This window comes from Parasteatoda tepidariorum, chromosome 6 (genome assembly GCF_043381705.1).
Source record: "Parasteatoda tepidariorum isolate YZ-2023 chromosome 6, CAS_Ptep_4.0, whole genome shotgun sequence".
NCBI lineage: Eukaryota > Metazoa > Arthropoda > Arachnida > Araneae > Theridiidae > Parasteatoda > Parasteatoda tepidariorum.
Window position 1 is genome coordinate 19,404,976 of NC_092209.1, and position 24,148 is coordinate 19,429,123.

Here is a 24,148-nt window from a genome sequence, read left to right on the forward strand (position 1 = left end):
ACATCTTTTTTTTTTGTTTACATTGGTTACCAAATTAAATACTACTTAGAGTGACTGGTTGTTATCGCTATATTTATAAAATAATAAATTTTCTCACATAGTAAATTTGTAGTATTTTTTAGTGATCAATTTGTAAGAGCTTTAGCTAAATATTAGGAAATAAGAAGAAACGTCCATGGGTATTAGAATTAATTTCTTCTCAGTTATCCTAAAATTTCTTATAAAAATAATAATAAAAACTTTTTTTTTGAAAAAATCTGTATGCATATTTTTATTTCAAACTTCTGGAAGAGGAAATGACATCCTCTTACAATTTTTTTTTCCCTCTCATCTTGTACTTAATTTCACAGCTTTTTTTTTTATTACTTTTTAACATTTTTTATTGATTTTAAATTTTTCATATTCAAATAGAATTAAAAAAAAAACATGTACGTATGTCTATGCTTCATTATAAAGGTTTTTTACTTAGCACTAAAGTATGTAAGACTTTAAACTAAATCGGAAAAACTTTTCTTTAAAGTGGTTTTAATGTTGAAATTTTAAACCATAAAAATAGAAGTGTATTTTACATTTCTACAAGTTATTTGTAGAATTGCTATTTTTTAAAGAAAGCAAGCAAAAGATTTTGGAATATTTAGCATTTCTCTAATGAAAAATTTTCTACCACTCTGATGAATATTTTTTGAATGACTAATTTCCAACACTGGACAAGTAAGAAAACTATATTTGCCTGGAAAGCGCAATTAAAGTTTAAGGATTCGAACATCGTGCGTACTAATTTCTTTAAAAGCATGAAGAAAATAAAATATTGATTTCTGAAAAAGTTTATCGTGGGAGAACTTATTTACAATCGAACTTGACGAACAAACTTTTAAAAATAAATTTTTAAAGAAAGTTTTAAAATAAAATTTAAAAAGAGGGAAAGATTTCCTTTCCTTTCGCACTTTTCCCGTTTGCAATTATGTAAAGACGAGAAAATACCCAATTCTTCTCCCGCATGAAAATCAGGCAAATATAACAGCAGACAAGAAATAGTATTATCTTTTAGAGCTCATTTATTTCTTTTTCTAAAACTTTAAAAAATTAGAAAGATTTTTTTTTAAAAATTGAAAAAAATTTTAATTTCAAATTAAATGCTATTTTTGATTTTCATAATAAAAGAATGATTTGAAAATAATATGCGTGAAATAATATGAATAATTAAGTTTTATTACTACAGCTTAATGCCCATTCAACTTAAGAGAACAAAAAAAAAATTCAAATAATCAATGAATTGGCTTCAATTGATACAAAATTTGATATTTTTTTGTAACATTATGAGAAAATTTTTTAAATTTCTAACTATTTATTGGGGAGGCATAAACCCAGCATCTCCGGTGCCAACGCCGCACATGTCAGATTCCTTTTAATAATTCGTATTCTTTGAATATCTATGTACTGTGCTCAAAAAAATAAAATAAATAAAATTTTAGACTAGGGCTCTGATTATTCAACGAAGTAAAAACTAAATGTAACTTCGACTAAGGTAGCTAATTAACTTCTTTCAATTAAAAAAAAAAAAGAAATACTAATTCCGAAGTATTTCAGGTCAAAGAACAGTGCACATAAAAAAAATGAACCATCCTGATTAAATTTTGATCTAATGAACTGATCTTCACGTTTTAGGACTCAATCTTTAAAGTTCGAGGGGATCGCCTTAAATATATTTAAGGCAATCCCCTCGAACTTTTAAGATTGAGTGATATTTTGATATTTTAAGTTACGAAATCAGGCACAAAAACGTATTTTCTCTGAATAAACATACCTTTTTATCGATGGATGCGGATTTCTGACCCTCAAAAAATAATCTGGGAAATAGGGTAACAATAGTTAGGTTAGGAAAGCTGTTCAAAGTTAGGACTCTTAATTGTTAATTTTATTTTTTGCGTATCTCGCTATATTTCGAGAGCTTTTTAAGCATATTGAAAAAATTTTGCACACAATTAAAAAATTCGTTAACTTAGCGAATTATAAAATTCGTTATTCAGCGAGTTTCTTGCAAATTTTCTTAATAAACTGCTTATTTCCGGACCATCTGAGATAAATTATCCTCATAACAAAAGAACATTCACGAAACTATTCAAATATTTACAAATTTGCAACAATATTTTGCAGCTCTTCCACTCGTACAAAACAAAACTGCGACAGCAATGTTTTGCATTAGTTGTAATGTAAAGCACCGAGTTTTTTGCTTCCTTACTATTTAAACTATAAAAATTCTTTCAGCTGAAAAACCTCATAAGAAAACTATGGTAAAGCTGAAGCAAATAGGAAGTAAAAGCTCTAGTTCAAAGACGAAATTTATGAGATCAAAAGACCAAGATCAAAGTCTCAGATCTAAACCTGAAACAGAGAGCAGCCTTAAAGAATTATCAGAACTTGAAAAGGAACTGTTTACAATAAAAATAAATGAACTGGAGGAAAGATTGGTTCGGTAAATAGCACTTTGTTTTCTTAATGCACAATCCATACTTTTTCTTTAAATCACAGTTTGCATTCTTTGAAGCAATATTGATTTTTATGTAACGACGAAACTTCTTTCTATCAGTTTGATTCAGAAGTCGCAATAAAGATTGATTTTTTTTAAAAAAAACATGGTTAAAAACTTATTTAAATAAATCATACCAATGCCAGATAATGTGTCAAAAACATTATGTTGTCACATTTATTAAAATTTCTTTAAAAATAACGCTTAAAATTATAAAACTTTATTAAAACCTATACTCGTTTTGGTGTCTATCCTTTGTACATTGATTTGATAATTTTTTATTATTATTATTATCGCATTGAGCGCAACTAAAATTCGTGGTGGACGTACGGAATACCTTGCAGTTCCACTTTCCGACTAGTTAGAGGGCTCAAATTTATACTGCAACAACCTGACACATGACAATGGATATTTCAATCTTTTCTTGACCGCTACTCGCAGAATTTACTCGTTTTATCACCACTAAAAATTTAGACCTCTATTAAATTAGCTAGAACAGCGGTTTGCAAACTTTTTGCGCCGAAGAACCCTTTAACTTAGAAATTTTTTTCTACGGAACTGCAGTCCTACGATGCTTAATTTTTATAGTATTTCGTATAATTTCATCTTCAAAAATCTTGGACATATGTGTTTTGCAAACCATATTTTTCTTAATTTATTAAAATAACTATTCAATTATAATCGCTAGTTTCTCGAGATTTTATTTATTTATTTTAATCTTCATTCCTCATTTTATCTTTAATGATTTTGGACTTGTGTGTTTTACAAACCTTATTCTTTAAAATGAAATACTATTAATTAAAATTTTAGTTTCTTGAGCCATTTTATCATTATCGATCTTGAAACACTTTGTTTCGTAAACCATATTCTTCTCAAGTGGATAAATAACATGAAAAAAAAATAAAGATATAAAAATATGCTCGCTTTGACGCAACTTGAGATTAACTCCAGTTGACGAAAAAAAAAAAGAAAAAAAAAAGGGAAGTGGGAGCAAAATTCATGTTTTAATGTGAGATTCTCTGTTAACCCTTCCAGGATCATTAAATTTTGATTAAATTTTTGTCAGGTAAGACATTAGCAAGGGCGACCTTAGACATGCGACTTACTTAAGCTCTTTGTTGTTAACAGAAAAGCGATTACTTAACAAAAAAAAATTGTGGAAGTGGGTGCAAAATTCATATCTCAAATGAACGATTTTCAGTTAACCCTTTCCGGAACAACAAATTTCGATTAAAATTTTAGTCACGTAGGACATTAGTAAGGACAGCCTTAGACATTCTAAGTGAAGAGCCCTAAATTCGCCCAATTTAAAATATATAGCGATTAAGAAATCTCTTGATGAAGTAACTCAAGAGTACTGAAAACCATAAACCAATAATATAAACAAGTAGTCTTTATTACTTGTAAATTAAGAAATTTTGCGTTTTTAGAATCGCGCTTAAATCTTATTAAATGAAATGTGTAAAAGAGAGACGAAAATTTTCAAGTCAAGAAGTTCTGTCGATGAAATTCCGAACGTTACAGGAGAAACTTATTAATAGGGCGAACTCCAAGTGCAAGGATTGTGGTACGGATCTCTAAATAGGAACTGTGCACTAATGATGTCGGCTTTTTAGTAACACACCTGTCGGGATTTGACATGAAATCGTCGAAAGTCAACATATAAATTAATGATAAAGGAAGACGAAACTTTCTTGAAAAATTGATAATTTTAAGTTTGTCCCCCAGATTAACTAAAATTTTAGATTTTCAGCCCGATTTTGGAACAGTAGAGGATGCAGTCAGTAATCGGGAGTCTCTAAAAAATGCGGGGAAGTTGGCAAGTTTGCCCTTTTGTCCGATTACTACAGTATTTTCGTTAGATGCCCCCCCCCCCGCTTATTCATTAGTCACGTCGTGATATTTTTTCAGTAATTATCGTATCACTTCCAGAAAATTTCTATTTTCCTGAAATTTTTTTTTACTTAATTATTTATGAAAAATAAAAAAATTTAGGAAATCTTTCAGCAGAAATAATTTCTGTTAAAATAATTTTTAAGAGAATTATTATTATTTTTTTAAATTGAAAATAGAAATTGTAGGACAGAATTTCGATTTTTTTTCTTCCCCCAAGGGGGATTTTCAACATCAAGATGAAATGAGGCACTCATGACTGCATCCAAAACCAGCACACATTATTGACAGTTTTTATATAGAATCTATATTCTATTTTTTCAAAACCAAGCTATCTTTTTACCCCCTATAGACAAGAAGAATTTTTCTCCAGCTGTAGCAATTGACCCTGAGGCATAAGGAACAAAATTAATCAGTTATGAAGATTTTCATCATTTGTTCTTACTTGAATAGAGTAGAGGAGGATTGAAATCCTTTAGCAAGTTGAGGCAACACAGTTTTCACCTTAGTGAATATGATCATTTAATCCGTTCTTCCTAGGCATTATCATAAATAATTCCTTTGTTGCATGGGTATTTAACAATGTGAAAAGATAAGTAACTTTGCCTACATAGAGTGGTGCGTATTTAAACAGATAAATTTTACTTACTTATGCATTTTCAATTGTTATCTAGTTGATAAGTAGACAAGTAAGGAAACTTTTTTTACTATTTTTTAAGCTGAATTAAATAATAATAAACCAGAGTCGATAGGAAAAATAGTTCAGAAGTTATGAGGGTTTTGCTCATACAATTTAATAGTAAAATTAATCTGACTTACTTGTCTCAAAAATTAGTACTTTCTGCATAAATAAAAAAAACCTTTAATTTCTGCTCTATAAGTCCGACTAGCTTATGTTGGGTTTAGTTTGATTCAGCATAAAAATAAATAATTCTCCACTTATCTACAGATAGCAATGTCAGATGCATAAAAAAGTATAAGACAAATATTGTAATTTTTGCGCATAAAACACTTAAAACTTTGAGACTGTGTGTTTTATCATAGCAAGCTTGATCTAATTCCATTTAGTGCAAAAATAATATCTCATTTGTCTAAATATGAGTTTTTTACCACTTCTCGCTCGAAGCCATTGTTATTTCGGGGCATTTTCATGCGAGGCCACATGAGACCTCCATAAACAAGTTCCAATAGGTTCGTTCTTATTATTTTCAATATTTACCCCAATATATCATTGAATAGTTCCCTTTTCTTCTGGATTGCATTCATATTTACAAGGCTACGGAGTAAGAATTTTTCATGGTTTCCTATCCGTATAAGGCAAAATGCTGGTTAATTCCACCAAAAAGACCTTCATGAAGGCAAATTTCTCTCAATACTTAATCCAGGAGTTCCGTTGTCTACTGGATTAGGTTCAAAATTACAAGGATATGGAGTCAAATATCAGTAGTCGTGAACTAAAAATTAGATCGGCTGTTCAACGACAGTTATAAAATAAAATAATGAAAAATTCAAAGCGTTTAAAGCGCACGAAAAAATTACATTGATAATCCTTACTACGTGTTTAAAGAACTAAAAACCTTAAAAAACTGTATTACATAAGCTCGCTCTGTATGCTGCAAATAAAGTCTGGAAAATTTGGATAAATGAGGAAAATTCAAGGATTTTAGTTTAAAGGCCATCAATCTCAAGGTTTATCTTTATAATGGATATTGGAGTAAATCAGATAATTAAAAAGTTTTCAATTAGAATTCACTAGCAAGCATAGAAGCACCTGCTATATTTAATTTTCATTGCATATTAAATCCAACACAGATCACACTGGATATACTTTCTTATCTACTTCTGAAAAACAAATTTTTTTAGATTTATTGTTTTCAATCTTAAAATATAAAGTATTCAATTTTCTCACACTAAGTTCCAAGCAGATTTTGTTTAAAATAAATACACAATGGTAGCTATAATAAATCACACATCCAAATCATATTTTACCAAAACTTATCGGCTTCTTTTTCATTATTACGGTCTAATAGTTAGTTACTATGACAAAGGAAATATTTAATTAAATTAGACTTTTGTGAGAATGTTTTATTATGAAGATTGCATGAAACAAATTAATAACCACTATCAAAAATATTAAGTTATTTTTTTTAATTACAATAATCTGTAAAAATTTTTCACACATAATGCATAAAAAACTTCTACACATAATTAACAAAAAAATAAATCACAACCTTTTAATGTGAATGTTTTGTTATATAGATTGCACGAGTAAGGCAGCTTCATAGAATGAAAATGGTATTGCATGAACTAGCTATTGCCTGGGAATTTGTGTATGACTTACTGAATAAATAACATCATGCAGAAGTATGAACATAATAGTTTTTATATTAAATGAAATCTGAAGGCAGATGATTTTGTACATTTTATGATGAACAGTAATCTGTTCTCAAGTATGAACACGGGAGTGTTCATTTAGTAAAGTTTTCTGTGAAAATGCTTTATCACACATACTGCATGAATAAGGTTTCTCTCCGGTATGGACAAGGTAATGTCTATTTAAATCAGATTTTCTGGCAAATGTTTTTTCACACACAGTACATGAATTAGATTTCTCACCACTGTGAACAAGGTTATGTCTATTTAAGTCAGATTTCCGTGAGAATCTTTTATCACACATACCACACAAATAAGGTTTTTCTTCACTATGAACAAGAGAATGTTCAGTTAAACCACGTTTTCGTGAGAATGTTTTATCACAGAGACTGCATGAATATGGCTTCTCACCAGTATGAACAACATAATGTGCTTTTAGAGTATACTTCATGGAGAATGTTCTATTACACATACTGCATGAGTAAGGCTTTTCTTCATTATGGACAAGAGAGTGTGTATTTAAATATGCTTTCCGTGAGAATGTCTTGTCACATACATTGCACGAATAAGGTTTGTCTTCACTGTGGACAAAAAAGTGTTGAACTAAATCAGATTCCCGCGAGAATGATTTATCACATACACTGCACGGATAAGGTTTTTCTTCACTATGCACAAGAGAGTGTCTGTTCAAAGAAAATTTATGTGAGAATATCTTACCACATATGCTACATAAATAAGGTGTTTCCTTATTATGAACAAGGGAATGATTCTTTAAACTTTGTTTGTGTCTAAATGTTTTATCACATACATTGCATGAATAAGGTTTAGCTTCACTATGGATAAGAGAGTGTATATTCAAAACAGATTTTCGTGAGAATGTTTTATTGCATAAACTGCATGAAAAACGTTTTCCCCTACTATGAACAAGAAAGTGTTCAGTTAATTCTTGTTTCTGTTTGAATGTTTTTTCACATATACAACATGAATAAGGTTTTTCTTCACAATGAAGAAGAGAGTGTTCAATTACATTATGCTTCTGTTTAAATGCTTTATCACACATATTGCTCGAATATGGGTTTACTCCAATATGAACAACAAAATGCCCTTTTAAAATATTTTTTAAAGAGAAAATTTTAGCACACACACTGCATGAATAATGTTTTCTTTCACTTTGAACAAGCGAGTGCGAATTTAAATAAGATTTATGTGAAAATATTTTATCACATACACTGCATGAATAAGTTTTTTTAATTTATCACAATAGATAAACAAAATATGATTACTACTAAAATATAATTTCAGTGATAATGTTTTAACACACACACCACACGGATAAGGTTTTTCTTAACTGTGAACAAGAAAGAGTTGAATTAAATATAATTTCAGAGAGAATATTTCATCACATACAATGCATGAAGAAATTTTTATTCACAGTGAACAAGAAAGTGGTCATATAAACTTCGTTTATGCTTAAATGCTTTACTACGTACACTGCATGAATAAGATTTTTTTTTACTATGTACAAGAGAATGTTGTTTTAAATTACGTTTTTGTGAGAATGCTTTATCACATGACTGCATGAATATGGCTTCTTTCCAGTATGAACAATACAATGTTGGTTTAATTTATATTTTGTAGGGTATGTTTTATCACATACACTGCATGAATATGGCTTCTCCCCTGTATGAACAATACAATGTTCTTTTAATCTATTTTTCGTGTAGAAGGCTTTATCACACACACTGCATGAATAAGGTTTTTCTCCACTATGAACAAGAGAGTGTCTGTTTAAATTACTTTTATAAGAGAATGTTTTATCACACACACTACATAAAAAAGGTTCTTGTTCAGTATGCGATAAATAACGTTTCTTTAAATAACAATTATCTATATAAGATTCATCACACATAATCCTTCCTCAATGGCACGACAGCCCATACACACATAATGGTTGAAGGATAATTACGAATGTGTACATGAGAATGTTTTGATATGGGAATGATTTAGTACGGGAAATATGTCCTCGTAGTAAAGTTATAGCAGAATTTTCGACAAAAAAATACACATGGAATATGTGTGCACTAATCAGGAATAAAAATAAATACAGGTAAAAATTATAAAATTAGGCGAAAGAAATTTCTTTTATTTATTGATGGATTCGACAGTTCTGCTGTTCTAGTACGTTTTATGCTCTCTATTTCTGTCGAATGAAGCAGTCTTTCCGAAACCGCTCTGATGGCTTGCGAAAAAATGCGAATTCTTCTCACATCTTCTTGCGGAGGGTATGGGTTTTTATTTTTAAATTTAAATTACGATTTTGACCCGAGTGTGAGTGATGATTTCACTTTTAATAATCATTTCTTTAATCTACTAAAACATTAGCAGCGTGGTAATCAACTGTTAGCAGTTGCTAACAATTATTTCGAGTTAGCAATGTTTTGAATTAGCCGTTTTGCCCTTAAGCATTGAATCTTCTCTTGTATTCATGCATTATGAGTGAAAAAGCTTATACTGATGACTGTGATTTAAAGAAACGGGATATTTTGCATACTGGACTAAAGCCATATTCATGCAATGTATGTGATAAAACATTCTCTCAGAAAGCTAATTTAATCAGGCACTCTCTTGTTCACATTGGAGAAAAGCCTTTTTCTTGCAACCTGTGTGTTAAAACTTTTTCTCGGAGAAATAATTTAAACAGACACTCTCTAGTTCATAGGGAAGTAAAACCATATTCATGCAGTCTTTGTGATAAAACTTTTACATGGAAAACTAATTTAAAAGAACATTATCTTGTTCATACTAGAGAAAAACCATATTCATGCAGTGTGTGTGATAAAGCTTTCTCTTTTAAGCAAAGTTTAAATAGACATTACGTTGTTCATACTGGTGAGAAACCATATTCATGTAGTGTTTGTGATAGAACATTTTCACGGAAATCAGATTTAAATCGACACTGTGTTGCTCATACCGGAGAAAAATCTTATTCATGCAGTGTGTGTGATAAAGCATTCTCACGGAAAACTGGTTTAAATGAACACTCCCTTATTCATGTTTGAAAATGTCCTTATTCAGGCTATATGATTAATTTCTTATACATAGCTCTAATTTATGTAGCTCATATTTATTATTTAGCTCATAATCTTTGCTTGAGTAGATAGAAAAATGTTTTCTATGTGATATATTCATATATGATAAAACGCTTAAACAGAAAAGAAGATTGAAGCAACACTTGCTTGTTCATAGTGGAGAAAAATCTTTTTCACGTACGGTGTGTGATAAAAACTTTTCAAGGCAAACTAATTAAATGGAGAATTATATGAAACACACTGGTGGAAAACTTCATTCGTGTAATGCGTGTGATAAAACTTTCTTATTGAAATCATATTTAAATCAGCATTCTGTTTTTCAGAAAGGAGAAACGCCATATGCATACACTATTTGTGATAAAAGATTCTTAAGAAAGACTTCTACAAAATATCACTTCCTGTTCATAAAGATAAAAAACCTTATTCATGCAGAGATAAAACCTTCTTACGTAAATCGAATTTAAGTTATCCCTATTTTATTCATGGTAGTGAGAAAACACATTCATGTAGCATGTGTGATAAAACATTTAAACAAAGATAAACATTCTTTTTTTCATAGAGAGAAGCGACAATTATGCAGGCTGTGTAATAAACATTTTCACATAAATCTGATTTAAATAAACATTCTATATTTCATAGTGGAAAAAAACCTTATTCATGCAGGCAGTGTGTTAAAACTTTCTCTTTAAAATTCACTTTAAATAAACATCTTTCTGTTATTCATATGAGAAAGAAACCTTATAAGTGCAGTGTGTGTAATAAAATATTCTAAAAAAATACATTTTAGAAACTTATTATATCATTCATACTAAAGAGAAAATTTTTTCATGTAATATGTGTAATAAAACATTCCTGCAAAAATCAGGTTTAAAATGACACTACCTTGTTCATACTGGAGGAAAACCTTATTCATGTGATGTATGTGATAAATCATTTGCACCGAGATGTAATATAAAGAAACACTGTTTGTTCATACTGGAGAAAAACCTTATTCATGCAATATGTGTGAGAAATCGTTTAAAAGCAGATATACTTTGAATATGCATTGTCTTGTTCATAGTAGAAATAAAACCTTATTCATGTTGTGTCTGTGAAAAGTCTTTTAAGTGGAAATATAATTTAAATAAACACTCTTATTCATACTTGAGAAATACTGTAGTTCATACTGTGTGTAAGATAAATTTTTAGCAAATACACATAAATATTGCTTAGGTAAATGTTCATTTTGAAAAAAACACTTAAACCCATAGTGCGCATAGAAACGCTCTCACCAAAATATTCTTCACATACATTAGGGGTGCATATATGTGGCCTGCGGCAGCAATCTAAACAAAATTTTATAAAAAAAATGTAAATTTTTTTTTGAAAAAAAGAAAAAAAATATTTGAAATGTAAGTTTTTAACGCACCCAATTTTAATGTAGTTTTTTATCACTATTTTTCGATGGTTAACACTACGGATTTGAAAATTCCAATATTTTAAATACATCATTATTACGGTGCACAAATTTTAGTTATCACTTTTGACGCTCTTTGTGTGTGACGATTTTATAGTAAATAAAATGCTAAAAGGTTTTTTTTCCCTTCTAATTTTGATTGATTAAATAACACGGAGGTTATAGGTTCGATTTTCATCTGCATTCAACTTATGTCGGTAACGTCATGGTCTGCCTGTTTCCTTTCATTTTCTGTTCTTGCGTAGATCATGATGAAAAAGTACTCATTCTTTCTTTGCGTTACTTGTTTGTCACTCTGTTTGTAAGAGTATGTCTACCAGTTTAATTATGTTTTTAAGATAAATTTATTATTATAGAAACTACATTTTTTATTCTGCCACAATCTTGGATGTTATTTTCGGTGGTTCTTGCTACCTGTTTTCACATAGTTTCTGAAATAGCGAATTTGGAAAGTTATGAAATGATTTATTTGTTTAAACTTTATAGAAAATCTAAATGACTTTTGATTCTTTTTTTGACAGTCATTGCTGCCCATTTCTGTAAGATTTTTAAAATTTTGATATTTTAGCACGAAATTATTATGAATCGCGCGTAAAGAATCACTCATTTAGATAATCATTTTTTTTTACATGGTTTATTTGTGCCGATTTTATCGCAAATCAAATTATTTTTCAATCTTTATTTTGGTAATTATTGATACTCAAGTCTCGATATTTTTAAACGCTGTTGCAATACTTCGAATCCAGCATTTAAGTACATCACTTTTTGATATGCTTTATTTATGCTGATTTTATCCTAAATATAAAGTGACTTTGATAGTTTTTTTTTTTGGTAGTTATTACTATGCTTTTCCCTTGATTAAAAAAATTCTGATATTTTTAATACGATAGTTTGAAAGCACGTGAGTTTTGAATCACACATTAAAATATTTACTTTTTACGTGCTCTATTTGTGCAGATTTTAACAAATAACATTCATAAATTTTTACATAAATTTAACATAAAACAAATTATAAAATAATATCATTTATTGCAATAAGCGGTTTTTCGAACCTGTTTTTTTTTCATTTCTGTTATTGCTGCATTTTTACTTGTGATTTTGAATATCCTGGTATTTTAACTCAATATTACAGCTTGTGAAATTTGATTCCGATTTAAATTTTTTTGTAACTTAAAAAGTAATTACATATCTTAGTAAAATAAGCCCTAAAAACTTTTTTTAAATCAAAGTATTTATTTTGATAACTAGAATATTATTTTTTTTTAAAAATTTAATTCTATGAACAAATTTTTTAACGTTAAAATTTATGTTTAAATGGACTTTTGTATTATGTAATATGATAAAAAAACATAAATTTTCCCATAGTTTTTAATTATTTCAATTTATCTAAAAAAATTTCTGATAAATTGATTCTGATTCTTCTTTTTTCCCCTAAGTAATCAGCTCTGCAGTTTCTAATTTTAAACATTTAAAAGTATTTAATTTTATGCAAATATATTACAAGGTTAACTGACAAAAAGAATTTAGTGCCTAGAATAATGATGTTTATATAACAATTACTACCTACAATTGCTGTCAACATGTCTGTCTGTCACCATGCTTTGTCCATTACCAATACTCATGAAATTAATGGAACAAATTCGTTTTCTTTTGTAGGAAAACTCAGTTATGCGAATTCTTGGCTGACGAGAAGGCAACATTTGAATATGAAAGTAAAAATCTGAAATTGCGTAAGAAGGAAAGCATGGGTTTGCTAAATAAAGCATATCAAGAATTTTGCCTTGAACTACATCTTCTGGATCATGAATTAAAAATCCTTGAGGATGGATATTCTATGTCTGAACAGAAGGAAAAGGAAGATCTTGAAGCAATCAAAAGACTTAATGCACTGTCTTCTTTGGAGATGGAACTAGGTATAGTCTGTGTAAAAAACTCCACATACCATTTATCTGGATCAGTGGTGGTGACTATGGTCACGAGGTTTAATTATTTTAAATTGGGATGTTGGGTTAATATTTAATACAAATTTCGGCTCGGGTAGTCGAGAGAAGAAAAAAAAAGCAGTGTAGAGAGAAGCTCCCCTCTGTTAAATACAAATGCGCTATTTTTTGTTTCTATAGTAGCAGAAGGCCTTAGACTTTGTGGCGATAGGCGTTCTTTCGAAGGACATACTTTATAAGTTTTATTCAAATGCTGTCAGCTTTTGGAAAATATAAAATATTGGTCTGACCAGTACTCATTGAACTGCTCAGCGACCAATCAAATTATATTCGGTTCCGTAGATTCTACAAGTACGTGTGTCACATGTACTCGGTGTGTCTTAGCGGAATCGAGAATCAAACCCTGGCCTCTTTAGACTGGAGTCTGATACTCTAACCACTGAGCTACCACGGCCCGGTACACAATAAAATTCTATCGGTAACTTGGGTAGCTAACGAGGGATCAATCAATTGATAACTATAGAGTGATGACCATATCACCAAAATGTCAAGGCCATCACATAACAAACATATGGATTTAAATTTTTTTTTGATAACTGATTTTATTTAACGTTAATTTCTAACTTTTATTTATCTAATCTTTATTGCTCTAAATTATTTTAGTCAAACCATTTTAAACTTATGTTTTAACTTGTGAATATTTTTTCCTTTTCTTATATTATTTTATCTTATCTCATTTATATTGAATTTTTTGCTATGTAATTCAATTTATGTTTTAATTGTTAATAAAAACAGTTACAATTGTTAATAAAAAAGGTTAGTTAAGGATAGTTTACTCATCCAAAAATTTTTTTTTTCCTTTTTTACATCTAATATTTTGACTTTTCCGAAAATTATCAACCCTTACTTTTTTTTTGAGAAATATTATTTCTTACTCATTTTATATTTTATTTTTTTTACATTGTAGTTGAAAGGTTGGAAGAGGCTAAAAGAAGCGTAAATGAAATTGATGAGCTTGAATCAAAACTTCGACAATTACATTATCAAATTAATCAGAGAAATGATCACTTTAATGCCAAAGTCACTCTCTTGAGTTCAGACTTTATGGATTTTATTAGAAAGTATAATTTTTGTTTATATTCATTTAAGATAATAACTAGAAATATGTATGAATGTAAAAAGTGAACATAGAAAAAGAAAACTATAAATTATATAGTAAAAAGCTCTTATTTTAAGCTAAAGCTATATTGAAAAGTTTTTGTGATGTTTATGAATTTGTTATTATTTTATGATAAGATTTTAACTAAACTATGGAATGTTTCTACATAACCTCCCTCAGAATCCCATTTTATGAATATTTTTTATTACTTTTTGCTTAATTTTTTTTCTCCAGAGTTAATGCGCTTTACAAAGTTAGTGTTAACTAAAGAGATTTATTAAGGCAATTTCCGATTTATCTTTACGTTTTAGTTTTAAGTAATGAGGTATGCCATGACTGTTCAAAAATGCATGGCATCCAGGGGTCCCTCAAAATTATAGTGGTATATAAATTTTTGTCATAAAATGTATTTCATGTGTTGAAAAAGAAAACAATCCTGATCACCACAATTATTCAATAGCTCAAATACATATAAAGAGTAAAAATGTTAAAAGTGGTAAAATCTCAATTAAATTTTTTCTTACTTAATTATTGAATCGCAACGACCATCATGGCTTACATTGTGTTGTTGTTACTAATGCAGGGCTGATTGTGCTCCGGAAAAAATCCGGATTTCCGAATTTTTCATTAACAGTGATCCGGAAGTTTCCGGAGATCAAATTTTCAAAGGTGGAACTTAAAAACACAGTTTATTTTATTTGTTTGTAAGGGACAGCCAGAGAGATACTTTACAAGCTTATATTCATAATTNTTTTTCCTTTTTTACATCTAATATTTTGACTTTTCCGAAAATTATCAACCCTTACTTTTTTTTTGAGAAATATTATTTCTTACTCATTTTATATTTTATTTTTTTTACATTGTAGTTGAAAGGTTGGAAGAGGCTAAAAGAAGCGTAAATGAAATTGATGAGCTTGAATCAAAACTTCGACAATTACATTATCAAATTAATCAGAGAAATGATCACTTTAATGCCAAAGTCACTCTCTTGAGTTCAGACTTTATGGATTTTATTAGAAAGTATAATTTTTGTTTATATTCATTTAAGATAATAACTAGAAATATGTATGAATGTAAAAAGTGAACATAGAAAAAGAAAACTATAAATTATATAGTAAAAAGCTCTTATTTTAAGCTAAAGTTATATTGAAAAGTTTTTGTGATGTTTATGAATTTGTTATTATTTTATGATAAGATTCTAACTAAACTATGGAATGTTTCTACATAACCTCACTCAGAATCCCATTTTATGAATATTTATATTACTTTTTGGTTAATTTATTTTTCAGAATTAATGCGCTTTACAAAGTGTTAACTAAAGAGATTTATCAAGGCAATTTTCGATTTATCTTTAGAAAAGTACGTTTTTAGTGATGAGTGTCGAAAAATGCAGGGCGCCCAGAGGTCCCTCAAAATGATTATAGAGGTTTATAAATTGTTGTCATAAAATGTATTTCATGCTTTAAAAGAGTAAACATTCCTGATCACCACAAATATTCAATAACTCAAATACATATAAAGAGTAAAATCTCAATTCAATTTTTTCTTAATTATTGAATCACAACTACCATCATGACTTACATTGTGTTTTTGTTACTAATGCCGTTTGCCAATATCTGCAAGCCTGCTAAGAGTAACCAAGCGAATTTTCAAGGCAAAGGGTGCGTTTCTTGTTTTTCAGTAGTGCCATCAATGTCCAAGAATATGACTTCAGCCACACACACGTCACAACCCATTTTACTGGGAGAACCCATTCATACACGCACAGATTGTAATTTTGACCTGAACAAGAGAACGATCTATCTCCAATTCAGTACCCCCAGAGGTTTTGATTTGTTATGGGAACTTAAAGGATTTTGTGAGCCTGATATATTTAAGGTGCGCCAATCACTATTTAATACACTGGGATTCTTCGTCTACGGGATTCGAACTCTCACGAATGCGAGCCCAATGTCGTACCAACAAGGTTATCCCTGCTTTCACTTACATAGTAAATTATTCATATTTAAACCGAAATATTTCTTTGCAACGACCTTCAGTAGTAAACTGCAAGAATGTGCTAGAAAAAGTTACAAATTTTAATTACATTTAATAGATATTTGCTTTTTATGAATTACCACTTTTTAAATTTTTTAGTCGCCTCATGGCATGCCTGACCAGATGTCTTGATGATAAGTGAATTACCACTGTAGCAGTTTTGCGGGACAGTTGGATGCCCTTAAAATAATTTTAAAAACTACCCAAAATTCTGGAAATGTATAGATATATATATATAAAAAAAAAGATAAATGCATTATTTGTCAGATTTCATACTTTTTATAAGTAAGCAAATAGAATTTTCTTTACAGGTAAACTTGTGTATTTTTAAACATTCGATTTTTGTTTTAAAGAAAGAAAACAATTAGCTTATTATTCTAGACTTCTTTAAATAAAATAAACTATAAAGAAAAATAATACTAAAATTACGGACTCAAAAAAAGAGGGGAGAAATAAAAAAGCGAATGGGTAGGTCTCAGTGTCTAAGAGTTCTTACGGTTTTTACAAATTTATAATAGGGGTAATGAATTTACTTTGGTAAATTCTAGTAGAATTTTTTTTCATGGGATGCCATTTTAACATTTAGAAAACTGGCAGCTAAAAATTTGCACAGGGATGGATATATTTAAAAATTTGCAAGAACAGGAGCATTTTAAAAGATATTTACAGATTCATTGTAGAAGTGTCCATATACTGTGCTGAACCCTAATATTATTTCGTATTCAATGTTATTAAATCGAATTTCGTTTTAAATAATTATGATACACTGATAAAAAGGAAATCCAAAATAAACAATAGGAGAAAAGTCACTTTAGCATAATTCCAGTTTCCGAAACTCCCCTGGAGGAAGATATACAACAGTGTTCCATAATCACTGCCTTTAATATGTACTTTTAGAATTGTCAAAAATGAACTAAAAACAGTACAGATTATAGAAAATGTAAGTTAAGATTTAAGCGTAGAAAAAAAGAATATTTTCGAAATCCAACGAATCTCTGCAGAAGACAGGAAACTAAAAACATGTTTGATTGTCTTATGAAACTTGAAGATTTTTCTAATATGTTTTACAGCTGCTACCTTTTTTCCTACGGACAATAAAAACAGGTTTTAATGTCCTCATTCACACTTATCAAGTGCAGACACTAAGGGACATGTATTCTCATAAGGCTTTATAGAAGCATCTGTTTTTAAAAATAATTTTCCAAAATTGCTGGGCAAATGCATGAGAATTTTTACAGGTTGAGCAAATGAACTGAATGACGCAAGAAATCTTTTTCTTTGGTAATTTTTTTAAAACTGATTTGCATTCATTGACTCATATTTCCTCACACATGGTTCGTATGCAACCTGCAAAAATTGAAAGACAGCTGAAAATTTCCTAGTCTTCACTTTAGAATAAAAAATTCGAATCCCTCCAGCCTTCGGATTTAGATGAATTTGCCTTTCAAGTTACATTAGACAATCGAATTCGTTTTGTGTTTTTCATCCCCTTTTTTTGTAACAAATTGTTAGATTTCAATTGTATTTTTCCCTTGCTTATTTATTATTAATTTGTGAGTCTAAACTGGTATAGGTTTTTGACCCTATTATTAAAAAGCCTGGTCATAGAATTTATTAACTTAATTTGCAGTACAATCTTTAAAAATTCAAATTTTTTTAATGTTGTGTTTTGGTATTCTCATATTATTTCTTATTGTGTTATGACACATTATTCTATTCTCATATTCGCAAAAATGCAGCAGAAATATATCTTTTGAGTAAAAATTACTAATTTTTTTAAATATATACATATATATATTTTTTTGAGTTAGATTTCAAAAAATAAAACCTGTCCCTTATCTTTCATAAAGTTAATAAATAAATAACTTTTTTTTTTTTTTTTACATTTTTGTGCTTTTTAAATTTTTTTCTTACTTTCTCTCAGTAATTTTTTAGCCATTTTCCCAACTCATTCCTTAATCTATGATGAAAAATAATCTGTAGCACAAATAAATAAAAAAACTAGTTTTTTTTAAATACTTTTGTGCTTTTTAAATATTTTTCTTACTTCCTCTCAATAATTTTTTTAATCTATTTTCTCGATTCATCCCTAAACCTAAGATGAAAAATACTCTGCAGCGCCCACTGCTGTGTTTGGAAGGTTTCTGATATCTCGTTGACAAGAAAACTTACATAGTGATTATAAAATATCCAGTATATAAATCGCACATTTTTTCCCCTCATTGCAGACTGGAAGAAAAGTTGAATACCATGGTCGAAAATACCATTAAAGACAAAGAACTGAAACTACATTTACTGCCATTGCCTTACCAAGCACTGTTTATGAGTGGACAGCTGGGAAAGACTTGGTGTGATTCTGTACTGAAATCTTGTGAGAATATCTTGCAACAAAACGCAGACATAAAAATGAATTTGAATGCGACGGAAAAAGAAAGCCAGAAAATTTATGAAGACATTTCCAAATCCTTGTTTTCAATTGTGACATCACAGCAAGTAAAATATTTTCTCTACCTTATTTAAATTAGTACATTGAAAACTGTTCAAAATTTAATCCATTTATGCCAGCTTCAGTTTGTTTTAATTCTGCACTACCATTGCAAAAGCGCAATATTTTGTAGTGATGTAGATAATGGACTTAGAGTAATATAATGTTTTTTCTAGTGTTGGCTTCCACTTTTCTAATTACAATATATGCTAGTCAGTGCGTCATTCTTAAAACTCAAGAACCGTTTGTTCTATCATCCTGAAATTAGAATAGCGACTAGTGGTAATTCTAGCTCTCGGTCCTAAAAATCAATCGAATTTTTGTTAGATCGTTTAGGAAAGACGCTAAAAAAAATTTGTTTTTTTTCTCCAATTGTTTTAGCATCAGCCATTGTTAAATTAAACTGTAGAGGATTGCTTTTTCCCCATCCATATGTTTAAAAGATAATTTCAGTGATGTTTGTTAGCTTACAACTCTGTTTGGTAAAAAAAAAGTTAATTTCATCTTCTTAAATGTTAATTGTTTTTGATTCATTATGTAAGACAAGCTCAATGATTAATTTGACCTCATTTAAGGGTTACGTCAATGAATTAATATTTCTAAAGTTATTTAAAACTACCTGTTTTGTTTATAGTTGAGCTTTTGAAAGGTGGTTCTCTGTAATACAAAATCGCTGTACTATTATTGACGCCAGTGATGCTCAATTATATTTGGTTATAGGTCTTGCTGTGATTATATATCTATATATTATTTATATACGCAACCATTCTCTTTGGAAACGCACTTTTTACATCAATGCAATATTAAGGGTAAGCATGAAAGAAATATGATTATGATTGCAGGGTTCTCATTTTGGTTTAGAACATTGATTTAGAAAAAACTCACATTGATTTAGAAAAAAAAGGTAATAGTATTCAGTATTTAATTCAGGAAGAGCAGTCAGTGATTCCTTTCATTTAAGCAGTATTGTTTCTCATAACCTTGACGTCAATTAGCCAAATGTATTGCCAAGTGTCAGGTTGCTTTATTCTTTTTAAGAAACCCTTTTAAAGTTCAGAGGTCTGGTAATATTGGTGGCCACAAATGTAATAAACGATTGGGGTTTGTCTTATCTTTATGAACACCATCACATTTTTCTAATCCTGATGAATACCCTGATGATTAAATAGATTTCTGTTATAATACGTAATTTTGGATAAATTTGGTCGAATCCCAGATGCTTTTTTTATGTTTTTAATTTATTTATTTTTAGATTCGACAGCTTAATTCTCTTCAGCAGAAGTCTGCATTATTGAAAACTCTAGAGCAAAAAACCGTAGAGCCTTCAAATGTTTTGCTTGAAAATGAAATGCATTCAAAATATATGGATCATCTTAGTAGCTTGGTAAGACTTGATCTCGCAAATTTTTTAATGCAAAAAAGTTTATTAAAACTAATTCAACAAATTGAAAGATTATCTTTTTTTCATAAAAGCAATAATTATTTTCTCATAAAAGAAGAACTATGTACTAAGCAAAGCCTATTTATCACTTTACAACATAACAGTTTGCGGTGTGTGTTAGATGCAAGGGTGTAGCGAAGCCGGAACGCACCAATGCAAAGTTCCGGGACTTTAAATCGGGACTCGAGAAGATATCAATACTTTTAATAAGAATATTCCTCTTTTATTAGAATTTTTTTAAAGGTTTTTCATTAAAGCTTAATATGAAAGAAAATATGATAAGTGAATTTTGAACTATCTATGTTACTGAAATCTTTTCATAATGAAATCGATTGGTCAATTCGCCATGCAGAAGATTTTCATTTTTGCTCTTGTGTAAAATAAGAAATTTTTAATCGTTGTTATAAGTTCAGATTCACATTATAATGGCTTTTATTTAAACATGAAGTTAAAACATATTATAAATTTATTAAAATCCTTTTTTTAATACATGAAATTCTCACAGGTGAAAACAATCTACTGTGAGAACAGTTATGTACGATTATTTTACTTGCCATGGTTTTACAGGGCATTTTGTGATGCTAACTTACATAAAAATTTGCATAATGCAGGTAGTGAAAATTGAAGGTAAAGGGGTGTTTAAAATGAATAATTTTCCTTAACATAAAATTCTATTGGAATGATGCTTTGTCACTAAAATGAATAATGTGCATAATAGCTCCAGATATGAGTGAGAATTGAATTAATTCTTTTAACACTTGAAGGCACATGTGGCAATGCATGCCACCTTTTAACACTTAAATGGCACATGTGACCACTAGCAAAGCATGACACCTTTTTCAGTCCATTGCAGCTTCTCTTTAGCCAGTATACTCCTCTAGCAAGGCGACAGGCTAGCTTTGGCCACCGTCTCGTTCTTTTAACATCCGGGGTCTAGGTTAGCGAGGTGGGTCTGATGGCGGCATTTGGAGAATGGGTTCAGTCCACTTTCACTTAAAAAAAAATATATAAATAAATAAATAGTTTTACAGAAACTCCAGTTTCAAAACCAGCAGTCACAGTATGATGTAAAATTGTGCAAATTAATAATTTTCATCAGCAGGTCATAATAAAAATGGAATATTATTAACATTAATCTATATCAAAGAAGTTCAATACCTGTTAATATTTTTATTACTAAAGGTTTCAATAGTAATAGGTATTTCCATACAAATTGAAAATACAATTCAATTCTACTGGAAATTGCATTGCAATAGTGACCAAAGGCTATTAATTATTTTTTTACAAGTGATTATCTTTTAAAAATATTTAAAAAGATCAACAGCAATTTAAATAGTAGTTTTTCTCCCCAATTACTTAGAGAAATCAAATTTTCTTCATAATCAATCACATATAAATGATTGATACAACTTTCGAATACATAATTTTAACAATGCTTGTTAATTTTTTATAACAATTGCTTTTAATGATTTACTTACTTTCTCAGGCTACTCACCTAGAAAAAGAAACAGGTGATTTACTTAAGAATCTCAGAGAGGTGGAGTGTACAATTGTACAACATGAGATGTCAGATTATGAAGCAAGGAAAGACTTTCACATGATGCGTATAATAATGCAGGCAAAAGATGCTATCATTAAGGAGCTTTGAATAAGGAAGGATGACAAGGAGCAAATGACATAATATATCTGTGTGTGTCCAATCGATAGTACAAACTTAGTAAAAAAATGGCTAACTTTGATTGAACATTTTCCAGAAGTTAAAATATCAATGCAACTTTTTATATATGGGTTCCTGTTTGGCTTTGTGAAAAATAATAGCAGTTAACAAAAGGAGACAAACTTCAAATATTTAATATATTTGTAACAAACACTATACATTATTTTGTTTGTGTGTGTATATATATATATGTTTCATAATTAAAGAGTGATTTTACCCCTGTCTTGTCTGCAATCTAAAAATGCTAAATTTCAGTATTTTTTGTATCATTATTTAGATGTATATAATATTAGTACAGTACAGAACCCGTTATCCAGAAATCAGAAAACCAAAAAACCGGGACAAAATTCGATAAACTTTTCTGCCATTTAAAAAAAAAAGCTTTTTTTTTCCTCAGAAGATTTCAGGATTTTTCTTTCTTTTTTTAAAGATGTTTACCTTACCATCATTTTGGAAATAATCATTAGTGTATTACTTCATTGTTTTTTCTTCTTTTTAAGAGTTTGACAATAAAAAAACGGCTTTTTGTAGCAATTCAGAAAACCGGAAAAATCAGTTATCCGGAATAACGATGGTCCCGATCGTTCCGGATAATCCGTTCCCTACTGTATTAAGTTTCATGAAATACTTTTTTTTTTCAATCCATTAAATCAATATATATTTTAATATAGTATTTAAGACAACATGTCATATATATGTTTTATTAACAATAATTAAAATGAACCGGGAAAAAATGTAATAATGAAAAGAAAGATGAAATGGATTGCACATAAAATAACAAAATTAAATACTAAGGTTTGTAATATATGCGAGATGATCTAATGAGATTTTTGTCAAAGAAGATACCACGAGTCGTAGTTGAAACAGTTTATCGGATAAATTTGTTTCAGAAGTATTGAAGGAAGGATCAATTATTTGAAATATGCACAGCATAAAATTTTTTGAATTACCAATATACACGACAGTCAGAAAAGTAGCGTTGTGCAACGGTCTTATCGGACAGAATAGCTAGGTTTAGAAAAACACGTTTTAACAAAGTGCATTAACAAGTGTTGATATAGAGATCGCAAATGATGTGACCTGCCTCTTTTGGGATATAGGAATAGACAGTGTCTATCACTCGGGAAGCAGATTCATTCCAATGACATTAGATCCATGACATTAGATTATGATGTCATTGAATATCATTCATTCAATATTAAACATATGTGTTTAATATTGAATGTTTGTTGTTTCTTCTTAATACATGTTTCTTCTTAATACATCTTGGCAGTATTTGCATTCTGACTGATAATCTTGTACCAGTAAATTTTCAATGCGAGATGAAACTCTCAGCCTTCCTGAATAACCATTAACAGCATCCCTGTGGATTTTTGAACACTCCTGCACTTTTAATCTTTGAGACACACATTTTTCCAGTCAAATTCTTTGCTACATAGTGCTTGTTCAGATTTACTTAACAATTTGTATAATAAAGCATTTTTTCTGGGTGATATCAGCCAATCTCTAGAAACAGATTCGTTGTTCTGTTTCTTCCTATAAAAATGCTGGTTGGATAATTTTCTTTCTTTTAAACCAATTGTTCTCATGAATTTATTTATCAACTCAATATTTTGCTTCGGTTTATCAACAGAAAAATATTTTGTTTAAGAATTTCTCACTTTTTTGTTGGCTTCATCACTTAGAGCTTTTTTCTTTCTTTTTGCGCAACCAGATTGATAAGTAGTTTTCATCATTTCAAAACTATCAAGAAAATCAAAATTTTCATATTGTAAAAACGTGTAAATCAAACAGTTTTCAGCATCTAAGATTGTAGCTCTCGTCTACAATTTTATATATTTGTTAGGAATAAGATTATCGCTCTTGTGGACACCAATCATTTATCAGGGTGCGTAGCCAAATTAATTAACAAAAATAAGCACCCTTTAATCACTTTTCAAGCACTCAAAAAATATTTTTAAGCACTTTAAGAAATATAATTAGGCAGGGTTGGAAAGTTGTTGACAATTGACGGTTTTATCTTGATTTAAC

The 24,148-nt window shown here is 29.4% G+C and overlaps 2 protein-coding genes across 2 annotated transcripts; one reads left to right on the forward strand and one right to left on the reverse strand.

The window, feature by feature from the left end:
- Nucleotides 1-23: 23 nt before the first annotated feature.
- LOC107449659 (uncharacterized) lies at nt 24-22,339 on the forward strand. The gene is made up of 7 exons (XM_043054764.2): nt 24-179; nt 2,266-2,473; nt 12,995-13,251; nt 14,246-14,399; nt 18,703-18,967; nt 20,212-20,343; nt 21,887-22,339. The coding sequence occupies exons 1-7, from the start codon at nt 176-178 to the stop codon at nt 22,046-22,048; spliced, it is 1,182 nt and encodes a 393-aa protein (XP_042910698.1). The 5' UTR covers nt 24-175; the 3' UTR covers nt 22,049-22,339.
- Nucleotides 6,786-11,257, reverse strand: LOC107449660 (zinc finger protein 271-like). The gene has a single exon (XM_016065262.4). The coding sequence runs from the start codon at nt 7,851-7,853 to the stop codon at nt 6,867-6,869; it is 987 nt and encodes a 328-aa protein (XP_015920748.2). The 5' UTR covers nt 7,854-11,257; the 3' UTR covers nt 6,786-6,866.
- Nucleotides 22,340-24,148: the final 1,809 nt, after the last annotated feature.